The sequence below is a fragment of the Abramis brama genome, assembly GCF_963993115.1.
Source record: "Abramis brama genome assembly, chromosome: 6".
Taxonomy (NCBI): Eukaryota; Metazoa; Chordata; class Actinopteri; order Cypriniformes; family Leuciscidae; genus Abramis; species Abramis brama.
In genome coordinates, this window is record NC_139968.1 from 38,621,431 (window position 1) to 38,636,636 (window position 15,206).

At 37.2% G+C, this 15,206-nt stretch overlaps 2 protein-coding genes across 3 annotated transcripts; one reads left to right on the plus strand and one right to left on the minus strand.

The window, feature by feature from the left end:
- Positions 1–200: 200 nt before the first annotated feature.
- Positions 201–5,911, plus strand: LOC311084180 (uncharacterized protein). 2 transcript variants are annotated; one of them, XM_084116089.1, is made up of 6 exons: positions 201–324; positions 1,679–1,999; positions 2,213–2,542; positions 2,805–2,933; positions 3,046–3,083; positions 3,295–5,911. In XM_084116089.1, the coding sequence occupies exons 1-6, from the start codon at positions 270–272 to the stop codon at positions 3,328–3,330; spliced, it is 909 nt and encodes a 302-aa protein (XP_083972215.1). In that variant the 5' UTR covers positions 201–269; the 3' UTR covers positions 3,331–5,911. The 2 variants fall into 2 exon arrangements, with proteins under 2 accessions (XP_083972215.1, XP_083972214.1); XM_084116088.1 differs by having other exon boundaries at positions 211–324; positions 3,043–3,083.
- A 143-nt stretch (positions 5,912–6,054) lies between these two features.
- LOC311084183 (CD48 antigen-like) lies at positions 6,055–13,146 on the minus strand. Its single transcript, XM_084116092.1, has 4 exons — positions 13,013–13,146; positions 12,292–12,612; positions 7,479–7,766; positions 6,055–7,386 (listed from the first exon to the last, which is right to left on the minus strand). The coding sequence occupies exons 1-4, from the start codon at positions 13,059–13,061 to the stop codon at positions 7,244–7,246; spliced, it is 801 nt and encodes a 266-aa protein (XP_083972218.1). The 5' UTR covers positions 13,062–13,146; the 3' UTR covers positions 6,055–7,243.
- Between the last annotated feature and the right edge of the window lie 2,060 nt (positions 13,147–15,206).

The following is a 15,206-nucleotide window of genomic DNA, read 5'->3' on the forward strand; positions in this document are numbered from 1 at the left end:
TTAAAGACATGGAAAAAATAGGACTAATAGGACATGGAGTAAAGAGTATAATGGACTGCAGTAAGAGTGAACAAGGAATTAAATATTTGATTTGTTTTCTGACAAAATCGGGACTAATGACAAGAATATGATGACTAAAAATATGTGAAATAACTAGAACCAGAAGATGGCAGTAATGCAACGTCAAGGATGCAAGCTGCCATTAAAACCCAAAGAAGAAGAAGAAGTAACAACAACGGAAATCAGAGTCGGCTCCGTTCGTAGCGGACATGCTTAAAAAGTTTATCTTTAGTTTGTTGGTTGCGTTTTTATTCCTCGTTCCCGGTAAGACACTTACTTGTTTCAATTCATATTCCTGTCAACGATAAATAAAAGATGACGAAATAGTTTTAGACACATTTACCTGAGTGCAGGCTCACCAGCCTTTGCTGAATGAAACTTGAAATATAATTTCGAAAAGCTCTAAAATAGCTGTACAACTGTCAACTAGGGTGAACAAACGTCCTCTTTTCCCCGAGTTTTGGCTTAGTTTCCCTATTGTTTTCATACTTGCTGAAGGTAAACTGAAAATCAGAGTACCTGCATTACTCATCACAAAAGTAACGTAGTTGAGTAAAGAGAAGATACTCGTTAAAAAATGTAGTAAAGTAGAGAGTAAAAGTTGCTAATATCTCTGATCAGTCAACAATATACTTTAGTACAGTAACTAATTACATTTACTCACACTTTACACCACTGGTTTTTATTACTGTAAGCAAGAATTATAATGTTTGTTTGATGCTAATTCTAAATTAAAGAGAAGAATTTAACTAAACAAAGATAATGTGGCTGTATATGTTTATTTTTTATTTATAGCTATTTTTGTTTCCACATTTGTTATAAGGCGAGATGTATTTCTAAACGGATGTTAAACATATACTGTAGAAAACATCCCATTGCAAAAAGAAAAACATTTTTTTTGAGTGTAGATAAATAAATCACTGAGAAATTTGAGAAAATAAAAAAATCACAGTAAAATAAACTGCTTCATTCATTCATATATATTGTGTGTGTGTGTGTAATCGATAATATATTGGAAATATATATGCTGGTAATCGGTCACGCCTACTTGACTGGAGCCTCATCTATAGGGCACACATGTGCTGAAGTAAACTAATCTTGGAACATAACCAGAGAGTCTTCTTCTTTTTCTTCTTCTTGTTATTATTGGTGCTACACAGAGAGTACCTGTAGAAAAACCATCAACAGAAAAACACAAGCTTAAACATGTCTGGACATGTCTGGGGAAGAAGAGAACGTATGGTCACCCTATACTGACATTGGCAGGTCCTACAAATACATTCATAACTGAAGGCATTGATATTGTGGTAGATTTTCCAATATGCACCTGATTTAAGTTTACCTGCTTCGTCTCCTAATCGATGTTGGCTGAGGCGGTCAGCGTCTTTACCCCTACAAACACTAGCACTTGGGTATAAGGTCTCTAGTGTTCCATTAACATTAACTAGACAGACTCCAGATAGTGCCTTCGAATCGATCTCAGACCAATTTCAGAGAGAATCCCACCAGCAAAAAGAATACAACAGTTTTTATAGAATAGGAGCATTGCAATGGTGAACTTTTTTGTTTGTCGTTCGATCTAAAAAGAGATTTGATTAACTGTTAATTTCTTCTCCAGGTGCGTCTGATGGCACAGATGAAGTGTCAGTGATGGAGGGAGATTCAGTCACTTTAAACACTAATATTAAAATAACCCAAGGAGTCAGAATTAGATGGTATTATGATGGCTTTCTCATCGCTCAAATCAGTGGAGATCAGAGTAAGACCTGTACAGATGTTCAGTGTAATGAAGTTAATGAGAGATTCAGAGGCAGACTGAAGCTGGATCATCAGACTGGATCTCTGACCATCATGAACATCAGAACTGAACATGCTGGAGATTATCATCTAAAGTTCACTAGCAGCAGCAGTGGAAAGATCTTCATTGTTTCTGTTCATGGTGAGTCATTAGTGAATGTTTAAAAAGCAGGTTATATGTTTTTAAATCACATCATTAATGTATTCATCATAATGCTGGGTTACAAAATGCAGAGAATTAGATGTAAAAATAAACACAAAAAATAGTTTGTAAATGAGGATAAACATTGATTTACACACTTGACAGTAAAGAAAGCCTAAAATATTTGTCTGGTATTGTTGGTTTGTGTTTCAGGTGTTCCTGCTGAACGAGATGAAGTGAAGAGAAAGACCGTGAAGGAGGGAGAAGCTGTTACTTTAGAGAGTCCTGTAGAAAAACACCCAAATAATTCATTGACGTGGTATTTTAATGACACACTCATCGTGAGTGGAGATCAGAGTCAGATCTGTACAGATGTTCAGTGTAAAGAGAGATTCAGAGACAGACTGAAGCTGGATCCGTATGGATCTCTGATCATCCCAAACACCAGAAACACACACTCTGGACTCTATACACTACTGATCAACATCAGCACCAGCAGCTTCAGTATCAGGAGGATTATGAGCTTCGGTGTTTCTGTCACTGGTGAGTATCATTTAGTCATTTGGAAGGAAAAACACTCTTACAGTGTAATATAAATAAAGTTGGCATGGCATCGTTACATCTTTTATTTTATTACTTTGATGGCTTGGTACTGAATCAGTGGTACTTTTGGCATAAACTGTGATCTACTTTAAACTGAATGTTCTGAATGCTTTAAACTGAATGAGATTCACATGTGATTTCATTGTGTTTGTTATAGATCAGTCTGACAGATTTACTCACACTAATGTCTGTCTGTCTTTAGCTGATCCAGGTTCAGGTCTGTCTCCAGGAGCCATAGCAGTAATATGTGTTGGTGTTGGTCTTCTGCTGCTGTTTATAGCTGTAGCTATAGCTGTTAGGATTTACTGTCACCACAGGAACTCTAGAAGTGGTAAGAATCTCCTACAGATATTCTAATTAGAGAAAACATTTTTATTGTGCAAGATTTATATTAATGTGTGTGTGTGTGTGTGTGTGTGTGTGTGTGTTATTTTTCAAAGTAGACATGGCGAAATTCCTGCAAAACGTTCAGGATGGAGACGTAAGTTACTGCACTACTGTTGTGTATCTTTGTAAAAATCTCTAACGTAACATAATATTGAGATCTGTTTTATTGCACTTTTACTGAAAAAAAAAAATCATTGCGATGGGAAATAAACATTTCAAACGACAGATGTGCTGTTTTTTTTTGTTTCTGTGGCTGTAAATAACGCTATTCATTTGGCCTTCTGTGATTTGTTGATTTCTTACAGGAGGAGGAATTACAAGACCTACAGGAGCAGGTCTGAAGATAATGTAATGATTGAAGATGATGAATAAGTGAATTGGCAAAAACATATTTCTACATTTATAAGTCTCTAAAAGTCCCTAAAGGCTTGTGTTTTTGAGCTGCAACTCCATGAAATCCTTTGCAGTCACATTGATTTTACGGATGGGCAAGAGTACTCGTTCATGACAGCGACGACTATCATGAAAACGATCGCCTGACTTTAAAAAATGCTTTTTTAAAATATTTTATCTGATTGGTTATTGCAGCATTTTGGGTGGTTACTGAGGTCTGGTTATAGCGTTATCATCACTCCTTCCAGACCGGCGAAATAATGTGAAACTGGATTTGAAAGGGAAAATCACTTTGATCATGAAATATGTGCAGTGCCAATATTTCATATAGTATATAGCATTATAATGAGAACATGAACACGAGTGCTTTAGTTGCCCGTGTATCAGCGTTGTTGTAAAGGGAAGAGCACATCCAGAGTTACGTTTATGTTTATGTTCCTAGGATATCTGATTATTAATCTCATAGGATGTCAAAGAACGGGCTTCAGTTTACCTGAGATCATGAACTCTTCAGCTTTATCTCAACAGCTATTCCTTTTAGATGTTTCTTTTTCTACAACATTGATGCATCATAATCTAGCAGTCTTATTTTTTTCTAGTCATTCATGTTTTCATGTCATTTTTATTTGTCATTAGGCCTAATCTTCATAAGCCTTAAAATATTTTCATGACTGCTTTCTTAGAGGGGAGGGTCTATGGGCGGGTAAATGTATGGGGTTTTTTTCCAGATCTTTTGATCTAATTGACAAAATCGTGCAATTTACATATGAATGCGACCGGAGATCAAAAACAACAAAACACACGGAGAGCATCAGCTTTAGTTTCTGCTCTGATAGATGCAAGACCAGCCGAACGCTGGGAGTGTGTGTTACAAATCAGGAATAGTGAGAGAACATTGTGCTTGGTACGTTTTTATCTTCCCATTCCCATAATGTTTACGCATTAGGTCAGAATATGTAGAGTAGACGGTCTTTTGTGGCTGTTCGTCTACATAAAGCAATCCCGTTGAATGTGTTTTCGTCTACCTCTGGAAGTGGCTGAAAGTGGACAAGCTCTGTTTACACCTGTATTTAGCGTCGTCCACTTGTGATCCGATCAACCATAACGCTTTGTGGTGGAGGTTTGCCTTCAGCTGTTTAATATTCCAGCAGATCTTCTGGGTGAAGCTTTTGGAAAGCGACTTCCCAAAGAAACGTGTCTCAGGATGTAACCACTAGCTGCTGCTTATCATCTTCAACTTCATTGCTGGATTTTTTTCCTACTTTATATTTAAGTCACAAATAATCTACTTGTAGCATTCAGCCTTCTTCCTCACTTTTTTTTCCCCACAAAGTTTGTTTTAATTCTATTTTCTGTTTCAAATTATCTGCACTTTGTTCAAGTTTTTGAAAGATTGTCTGCCACTTTTGCACTCTTTGGGGTGGTTTCCCGGACAGAGATTTAGTTAGATTTAGTTTAGTCCAGAGTTTTAATAAAATGATTTCCTAGAGGAAGATTAAATTAAACCTACCAGGAGGCAGTTTCTAAGACGACACATGTATTACGGAGATATAATATAAATGTATATAATTTTTATTTTTTGTATGCGGTTCACTTTATTTAAACATTTCATTTTGTTTTCACACTATTGTATCGGGTTTCTAGTTCAAATGTGATTGGTCCATGTTAAACTGACTTGAAATGGTCACTCTTTGACTTCTCTTGATGTTTTCATTTTTAAATATATTTCAATCTAGTAACCCAGTCATACAGGACTTTCACTTCCCATCAGGTTTTGCTCAGGGCTGAATTGGGAGAGTAAATTTTGAAATATAGTGATATTTTATTTACCATTGTGTTGTTCATTCCATGATTTATAGGCAACATCTGTCATGCTAATTCAGATTAGCACAGAATGAATATGGTTTATTTTAGTTCAGGACTCAATACTCCAGGTGTAATAATCTGTACTTAATGTGTGTTACAGAAAGCCATTTTTTATACAAGATTAACTATTCTAGATTAAGGCCTACTGCTGTCTTAAATTAAACCCTGTCCAGGAATAGTTTATCATTTTTATTGACATGAATTGCTTTTGATAAAGGAATGTGAATAAATGTTACAGTCTGTGCTGATTTTTAATAAACTGTTAAAATGTTATAAATTCCTCATTATATTTTCAGTGAAAATATTGCTTGGTGCCAGTGTTAGTTTAGTATCATTAATATAAAATTATAGTTATTGTTAACATTTTTATTTTGTTATTTAAAATTATATTTTCTGTTTTAATGTTAATTTTAAAAGTTATGTTTTTTAGAATTGTCTATAGAATCATACAATTTATTTTCTGTTTTATTTGTTGTATTTTTAGTAGCTACATGAATGTAAACTAAACTTTGGCAACTAAATCATAAAAAAATGTTATTATGCTATTATTGTGATTCAGTGAACGTTTATTTCAAATGGCAAAAACTTTTTTTAATAGCGATAACAACCTTGGGATGTATGTAATTTCAAAGTGAAATATAAATGAATAAAACTCTTTTTACTTTTTGAAAAACAAAACAGAGCCTTCACAATAACACTACATTTATTTATTTCATTTTTTACAATGTTTTTTATTATTATTATTATATTGCAAATGAAAGGATACAAACATTAACTGAGAAGAAAGAAAAAAAAACTGGGGGGGGTTCATCTCAGTAAATCTCAGAAAACCTGCTCGAAAATAATTTACAGTCAAGGGTAATAAGATATCTATGAACAATTTTGAAAAATTTAAAGTTCTTTATATATAAATAAAGAGGATAAAAAAAAGTTTGCCTAACAAAATTCTTAAAAAGTGACTTTGCTTGTTAAAGGGACTTTGTCCACAATGGGGCGCCAAATAACAAGCGGTGAAGTTGTCATGACGACGACAAGTATGATTCATTTTAGCGAATCGCTTCGTTCGCGCGGCTCTCTATAAGAATCGATTCAAATAACTGATTTATTAAAGTGAAGTACTTCGTTAAATACTGATGTCAGGCATGTTTTTACTGGTCGTAGTTTGTCCACAACAAATTCTTTATAATTACAATTATTAAAGGGTTTTTGCTTGTTTAAGGGACTTTGTCCAAAATGGGGTGCCTAAAAGACAATTGTACTGTAAAATAAATTATTTCATTATTATAATTTTATTTATTCTAATATTTGTCTTAAATTCTACATTCAAACCTTCAAGCTTTTGGGCAGAATAGCTACTGTTAAAATGCTGTACTCTTTTATCTGTATTGTTTTTAAACTCAGCTTAAATCATTAATGATTGGTGTTTGAGCCAGCCCTGAATGAAATCATAGAAAATAAAATGTTATTGCAACTGTGGTCCAGTTTGTTAATTGTAACCCCAGACTGGTAAGTGTGGCCATAATCTTTTACTTCATTGATTTAGCAGATTGCCGCCATATTTGACTCATTTAATTTTTCTGTTTCATTTCACTTGCTGTTAAAGATCTCTTAATCTGTTTGACATAGGCTACTATAATAATATTTCTCTCTGTCAATTTAGGCTCTCTTTTTGGTTATATATATATAAATATAGCATGCGCAGTCTGTACATGATGGTCAAACAGCATCAGTGTTTAATGATGAATCTACAGTTCCTCAAACTCACCGCTAGAGGTCATCACACACCACTCTGACACTACTCAGATCATACTATATATCTAAATACAACTTATATAAAATAGGCTATATAAACCATAAACAAGAGTCTGTTATACAATTAATGTGATTAAACTAAATACAATATAAAGCAAATGATACATATAGGAATATCACATAAAACGACTGCAAAATCCCATGTTTTTGAGAGAACAAAATCGTCTCATCCTTACATCATATTTATGATATGTCTATCAGTTTCTTGTCTCCTCTTGTAGATCTGATGTCATAAAACAGAAAAGCCACTGTAGCCACGCCCACCAGAGCACAGAGAGCCAATCGGATCACAGCTTCAGTAGGACCACAACAGTGGTCGTGGACTTCTAAAGAAAAAAAAAGAAAGAAAAACAAAAAAACAATGATAAAATAGGATTTAATATAATAATTCAATAATTTATCATCAGCGCTGTGGTACCTGCACATGTGTGACAGAGTGTGTTGATGTCCAGATGTGTGGTCTGGTTGCTGATGGGATTGTTCAGCACACAGCTGTAGGTGTTTTTATCCTGATATTCCACCTCCAGAGGTAGAGAGAGACTGATGCTGAGATCAGACGCACTGATGCTGGACAATACACTGATTCCTGCGTACCAGGAGAGAGTCACATGACTCACATTCAACACTGATGAACACACCAATGAACATGATGATGATGAAGAGCAATTTGAAGAGTCTCTGCTGATGACAGGAACAGGCAGACGAGCTGGAAAACATGAGAGAATAAAGATATGGATGACAATGTCTGTCATATGTTTAATCATTTTAGAATGTAAGTTACATTTATAAAGTAGTTCCAGGCAGGTTTCGACCGCATTACAGTTCCATATCACTGCGCCACATCTTACAGTTTTTCTGAACGGCACTAAACCCAATTCTCAATAGTCTAAAACAATTTGTTGAATAAATGACTCTTTTTGTAAAACATTACAGTTTTTGCCCGTTGCTTGAACACTATAGACCCATGCTTAGACTAAAGTAACACAACTTGAAGCTTTTGTTACCATACCTCAAACACATGTACCCATACCTTAAACAAAAGCGCTGCTTTGCACTCTAGTTGCAATTCTGCAACACACTTACTCCTTTATGCAACACACTTGGTCCTGCATACTACACTCTATTTCATACATAAGACACTTCGTTCAAAAATGAAATCTCAGGGTGCCATTTGGAAAACACATGTATCCAAAATACAAAACACATCGGGTAATTGCAACCACTCAAATACACACATGAAGACACTTACTTGCAAAACTGAACACCAATCAGCCAGCTACAAAAAGCCCTCAGTTTAGCCATTTCAAGAACTTTGCAAGCATGGATGGAGGGAGAGCAAGAGGAAGAGGAATATGTGGAGGATGAGGAGGACGAGGAGGACGAGGAGGATGAGGAGGACGAAGAGGATGAGGAGGATGAGGAGGACGTGGAGGACGAAGAGGATGAGGAGGATGAGGAGGACGTGGAGGACGAAGAGGACAAGGTCAAGGTCAAAGAGGCCATGCACCCATCCCTATTTCTGATGATATAAGAGCAACTTTGGTGGACCATGTCATCAACCATGGCCTGACTATGAGGCTGGGCAGAGAGTCCACCCACATCTAAGCCGCTTCACAGTGGCATCTGTAAGAACATTCTGACTAGAAAACTATGTCTTCACCTCTCTACCTTCTACTCTACTCAGATGGTATTTACAGCACTGTACTACAGTATATCACATTACCACATCATGTAAAACAACAGGGTATTGCAGGGTGCTAATGCTCCTTTTGCAGCCAAAGTGGTAGTTTTTGTGAAACATACCATGATTACTTATATTGAGATGTTTCAGTACAGTGGATGATACAGTATATACAGTAAAGTACTGTAAGAAAAAGAAGCAAACCGATGACAATTTGTGGTTGTATTTCTCTAGAATGACTAAAAGACCTTCTGGGGGAGGACGCCAACGCCTGTTCACACAACAGCAGGAACTTGCCGTTGTGGACCTAGTGAGGGCAGACAATGCCATCCGTCTCCACCAGCTACTACAGAAAATACTTGCAGACAGGCAAGTGTTCAACAACATAAACCATGTGAGCATCACCACCATCAGACGCATCTTGGGAAAACACAACATCACCATGAAGCAGCTCTACAGGTTCCCATTTGAGAGGAACCGTGTCAGGGTCAAAGGACTTCGAGCTGAATATGTACGGGTAAGTGTAACTGTCCTTTACATTTACAATACAGTATTGGTGAAATCCAGTAGCAGCTGAATATGTACCATATCAGTACCACATGGATCCATTCGGAGAGCTACACGGGTACCTGTGTGATGGGGTGAGGGTTCTGTATGTGTAGCACTGTAGTACAGTAATATGTTGTTTTTTTTTTGTTACAGAGAATCTTGGCCATGGATGGAGCGGCACAGCCTCATGAATTCATTTTCATTGATGAAGCTGAATTCGACCTGAGCAAAACAAGACGACGGGGTCGTAATGTAATTGGCCAAAGGGCAAATGTGGACAATTTTTTTTTTTTTGCACAATTTTGGGTTGTTTGAAAATGTGCCTCCTGAAAATATGCCTTCTGAATAAACAGTGAAAATCAAAGACTGCAGTGTTTTATATAAAGTAGACTAGTGTGTTCCCCCTGCTCTGAAAGTGTATGCATATGATGCAAGTATGTGTCATTTTGTCATCAGAGTTACATTTTGACAAATGAATGTTAGGTTTTGATAGTAGAGTTTCAATTTGACACAGATGTGAATGGTATATTTCCCAGTGTTGTGTCATGTTTACTTGTGTGTAGAGTTTTGGCACAATGAGCGAAGTTTTGCAAAATGTATTCAAGCAACGGGCAAAAACTGTAAACAAGTTCAGGTAGTTAAAGGGATGGTTCGGAGTAATTTCAATTTGCAAAACTTCGCTCATTGTGCCAAAACTCTACACACAAGTAAACATGACACAACACTGGGAAATATACCATTCACATCTGTGTCAAATTGAAACTCTACTATCAAAACCTAACATTCATTTGTCAAAATGTAACTCTGATGACAAAATGACACATACTTGCATCATATGCATACACTTTCAGAGCAGGGGGAACACACTAGTCTACTTTATATAAAACACTGCAGTCTTTGATTTTCACTGTTTATTCAGAAGGCATATTTTCAGGAGGCACATTTTCAAACAACCCAAAATTGTGCAAAAAAAAAAAAATTGTCCACATTTGCCCTTTGGCCAATTACATTACGACCCTGTCGTCTTGTTTTGCTCAGGTCGAATTCAGCTTCATCAATGAAAATGAATTCATGAGGCTGTGCCGCTCCATCCATGGCCAAGATTCTCTGTAACAAAAAAAAAACAACATATTACTGTACTACAGTGCTACACATACAGAACCCTCACCCCATCACACAGGTACCCGTGTAGCTCTCCGAATGGATCCATGTGGTACTGATATGGTACATATTCAGCTGCTACTGGATTTCACCAATACTGGATTGTAAATGTAAAGGACAGTTACACTTACCCGTACATATTCAGCTCGAAGTCCTTTGACCCTGACACTGTTCCTCTCAAATGGGAACCTGTAGAGCTGCTTCATGGTGATGTTGTGTTTTCCCAAGATGCGTCTGATGGTGGTGATGCTCACATGGTTTATGTTGTTGAACACTTGCCTGTCTGCAAGTATTTTCTGTAGTAGCTGGTGGAGACGGATGGCATTGTCTGCCCTCACTAGGTCCACAACGGCAAGTTCCTGCTGTTGTGTGAACAGGCGTTGGCGTCCTCCCCCAGAAGGTCTTTTAGTCATTCTAGAGAAATACAACCACAAATTGTCATCGGTTTGCTTCTTTTTCTTACAGTACTTTACTGTATATACTGTATCATCCACTGTACTGAAACATCTCAATATAAGTAATCATGGTATGTTTCACAAAAACTACCACTTTGGCTGCAAAAGGAGCATTAGCACCCTGCAATACCCTGTTGTTTTACATGATGTGGTAATGTGATATACTGTAGTACAGTGCTGTAAATACCATCTGAGTAGAGTAGAAGGTAGAGAGGTGAAGACATAGTTTTCTAGTCAGAATGTTCTTACAGATGCCACTGTGAAGCGGCTTAGATGTGGGTGGACTCTCTGCCCAGCCTCATAGTCAGGCCATGGTTGATGACATGGTCCACCAAAGTTGCTCTTATATCATCAGAAATAGGGATGGGTGCATGGCCTCTTTGACCTTGACCTTGTCCTCTTCGTCCTCCACGTCCTCCTCATCCTCCTCATCCTCTTCGTCCTCCTCATCCTCCTCGTCCTCCTCGTCCTCCTCGTCCTCCTCATCCTCCACATATTCCTCTTCCTCTTGCTCTCCCTCCATCCATGCTTGCAAAGTTCTTGAAATGGCTAAACTGAGGGCTTTTTGTAGCTGGCTGATTGGTGTTCAGTTTTGCAAGTAAGTGTCTTCATGTGTGTATTTGAGTGGTTGCAATTACCCGATGTGTTTTGTATTTTGGATACATGTGTTTTCCAAATGGCACCCTGAGATTTCATTTTTGAACGAAGTGTCTTATGTATGAAATAGAGTGTAGTATGCAGGACCAAGTGTGTTGCATAAAGGAGTAAGTGTGTTGCAGAATTGCAACTAGAGTGCAAAGCAGCGCTTTTGTTTAAGGTATGGGTACATGTGTTTGAGGTATGGTAACAAAAGCTTCAAGTTGTGTTACTTTAGTCTAAGCATGGGTCTATAGTGTTCAAGCAACGGGCAAAAACTGTACTGTAACCTTTTTGGCTTTTGCAGTCGGTGCTGAATATACGTTCGATCTGCCTACTTTTCAATATTCAGTTCAATACTACACTTCCAGTGGATACAGTATACAATTGATTCACTTTACTACTGTAAGTTGTCATTACTATACTTTTTTGCATAATTGCAAAATTTCTTTACTTTGTTACAATATACTTGTTTTCTGTAACTGCAGGCTCTGGATTATGTGTTCTCCATTTTTGATGTAGTGTCTAACAAATGATCTGTGGTGTTTATAATATTGACTCGCCCTATCTTGCACAACTGACTTCCTGAAGAGTCAGAGATTCTCTGAATGTGGTTTGAAAATTTGGTTTTGTGTTTAAGGTTTTGAGAAATTGAGTGATGGTTTCAAGAAATGTGTTTAAGCAATTCAGAAAAACTGTAATTCAACGGACTGTCATCAGTTATTACATTACCTCATAACAATACTCACCATAGACTGAAACATTGAATGTTTTGGATGACAGTGTCATTCCCCTTATCTCTAGTTGATAAACTCCAGCATGTTCAGTTCTGGTGTTTGTGATGGTCAGAGATCCAGTTTGATCGTCCAGCTTCAGTCTGTCTCTGAATCTCCCATCAAGAACATCATCAGATGTGGAGGAGATTTCATCAGCTTTACTGATTTCAGCTATCAGAGAGTTTTCAGCTCCAAATGTCCACAGTATCTCATCTTCTTCAGGTATTTCAGTAAGATCAGTGTTTAGAGTGACAGAATCTCCCTCCATCACTGATAATGATTCACCAAACACTCCTGACGGATGTACAGGGACAGATTTAACACAGATTAAGGTTTACAAATTCTGTTGCAATTTGTAAAATTTAATTGTGAAGAACATCCAGAAAATGAAATTCCGTGACTTTAGTAGTTGTCCATGATTACTGCAAATTGCTTGTTCTTTCTTAATTTAAGTAAATGTTTACAGATCACTTCAGATGATTTTCATTTCATCATTAAAATTAAGATGTTCATAACAGCGCAAAAAAATTCCATTATTTTCCATGACTGTGGGACTAAGAGCACTTAAATAGAGAATCAAACGCAGACCTGAATCTGAAATAGTACTCGAATAACATATTTGATTTTTCTGTGAAGAACTGAAAGTGATCACTGCTTGTTATGACATTGAGCCATAAAAATATATTTAACTTACCAGTCAGATGGCACCAGCACAAACAGAACAAAACAATAATGTGGAACATTTTCTCCAGCGGTTTACGGAAATCTGATCTATAAAGACTATCTGCTGAAAAGAAAATCAAACTGATTTTAGTGGAAATATCATTCTGGTGTGTGTGAATCCTCCCACAACATGAAGACCCTCCTAGTTCTCTCTCTCACACAACCACACACACACACACACACACACACACACACACACACACACACACACACACACACACACACAGATAATGTCTTATTATATATAAATGTTTTACTGGGTCTTATTGAAACTTGAATTGTTCCTATAGAAAACATCCTTAATTTTTATCATTAACATTTACAAGAACGACTACATTAAATTTGTAAAGTATAAGAGTCAAATAAATCTCCTTTTCATGGTAAAATAGAGATTTTTGATAAAAAATAAAATAGCTGTAATAATTCAATTCTCAGTTGTTGTGAATGGCAAAACAAACAAAAAGTTTAAACAGTCTCTCATCTCACATCTCTCTAGTTGATGTGCGACACTAGCAGCTCGTCTGAGTCAGACTGAAACTGCTGTGGTCGCGTTTCTCCAGAAACATGTTTTGTGCTCTCGGTGGACAAATAGTTTGTGGGTGAGAGTGGCCAGGTCTTTTCTGTGTGTGTAGTTTGTAGAGTAAGAGCTTCTTCCTGCCCTGCTATTATGAACCCCACAGTCTGACTTCTCTTGATAAACCTGATTTACAGAGTAACACTGATGAATGCAGGAAAAAGCAGAATAAAGATACATATGGATGACAATGTCTGTCATATGTTTAATCATTTTAGAATGTAAGTTACATTCTTACTACGGTGCTGATATATACTACAGGTTTTGACTGCATAACCGTTCCATATCACTTCACCACATCTCTATCTCTCTCTCTCTCTCTCTCTCTCTCTCTCTCTCTCTCTAATACCTGCATTAGTCTGCTATCAGTGGCTCAAGCCTCCGTCACTAGTTCTAAAATTACGTTTTGGAATCAGCAACAGAGGCTTGTGATTAGATGCGTAAGAAATTATTCCTAAACATAGCGTTTTAAGGACAAAAACCTTAAACCGATTTTGCATGTTGCACAGCTCCTCTGAGTGACTGAGAACATGCTTTTCATTTAGAGTTTTTTTTACTGTGACTTTTCTGGCTTATGCAGTTGGACTGTATTTTCACAGTACACAAGTGCTGGATATAGGCTACAGACATTCAGTATTCAGTAGGCTACAGTTCAGTACTGAATCAATCTATTAAAGGGTTAGTTCACCCAAAAATGAAAATTATGTCATTAATGACTCCCCTCTGTCGTTCCAAGCCCGTAAGACCTCCGTTCATCTTCGGAACACAGTTTAAGATATTTTAGATTTGGTCCGAGAGCTTTCTGTCCCTCCATTGAAAATGTATGTACGGTATACTGTCCATGTCCAGAAAGCTAATAAAGACATCATCAAAGTAGTCCATGTGACATCAGTGGATTAGTTAGAAGTTTTTGAAGCATCGAAAATACATTTTGGTCCAAAAATAACAAAAACTACGACTTTATTCAGCATTGTATTCTCTTCCGGGTCTGTTGTCAATCCTCGTTCACGACTCCGCAGTGACACTGCTGACGTAAGATGCTGCTGACGTGTTATCTGGTGACACGTCAGCTGCATCACTGCAGACTCGTGAACGCGGATAACAGTTGTGGTGAAAAATTAAAAAAATTAAAAATAATTAAAAAATATATATATATAATTAATATATCATAGAGTTGTTTGTTGTGGTGGTGATTAGACGAGATCTGTGGTGACGTCACAATCGCACTGCATTGTGGGACATATAGGTGCCTGAAGTGTACATATGAAGACTCACTCTCTCTGTCAAAATCAAGGGAACGAGAGTCTGTCTATACAAACTTCCCTCGTCCACTTCACGAAGTGAAGCGCACTTCAAAATGGCGGCAGGGATTCCCCCGAGGGGAAGTGCTTAGGGAAGTTCGCAAGTGCGTGTCTAAAAGGGGCCTGGGACGCAGCCTAGGTTTCATGTCTTGTCATGTGATTCCCTGGTACTTAAGTGATCCTGCTATGTGCTTCCCTTGTCTTTTGTGTCAAGTAGTCATTGGTTAATTCTCTATCACGTTCACAGGTGTGTCTTGTTTAGTCATTAGTCTGTATTTAAGTAGGGTGAC

Coding starts and splice junctions, on each gene's coding strand:
- LOC311084180 (XM_084116088.1), top strand. CDS start 270: ATGCTTAAAAAGTTTATCTTTAGTTTGTTGGTTGCGTTTTTATTCCTC. Junction 325..1,678: donor GTTTTTATTCCTCGTTCCCG/GTAAGACACTTA, acceptor TTTCTTCTCCAG/GTGCGTCTGATGGCACAGAT. Junction 2,934..3,042: donor CCACAGGAACTCTAGAAGTG/GTAAGAATCTCC, acceptor TATTTTTCAAAG/TAGACATGGCGAAATTCCTG.
- LOC311084183 (XM_084116092.1), bottom strand. CDS start 13,061: ATGTTCCACATTATTGTTTTGTTCTGTTTGTGCTGGTGCCATCTGACT. Junction 7,767..12,291: donor ATTCAATGTTTCAGTCTATG/GTGAGTATTGTT, acceptor CATGTTTTCCAG/CTCGTCTGCCTGTTCCTGTC. Junction 7,387..7,478: donor ACTCTGTCACACATGTGCAG/GTACCACAGCGC, acceptor TTTTTTCTTTAG/AAGTCCACGACCACTGTTGT.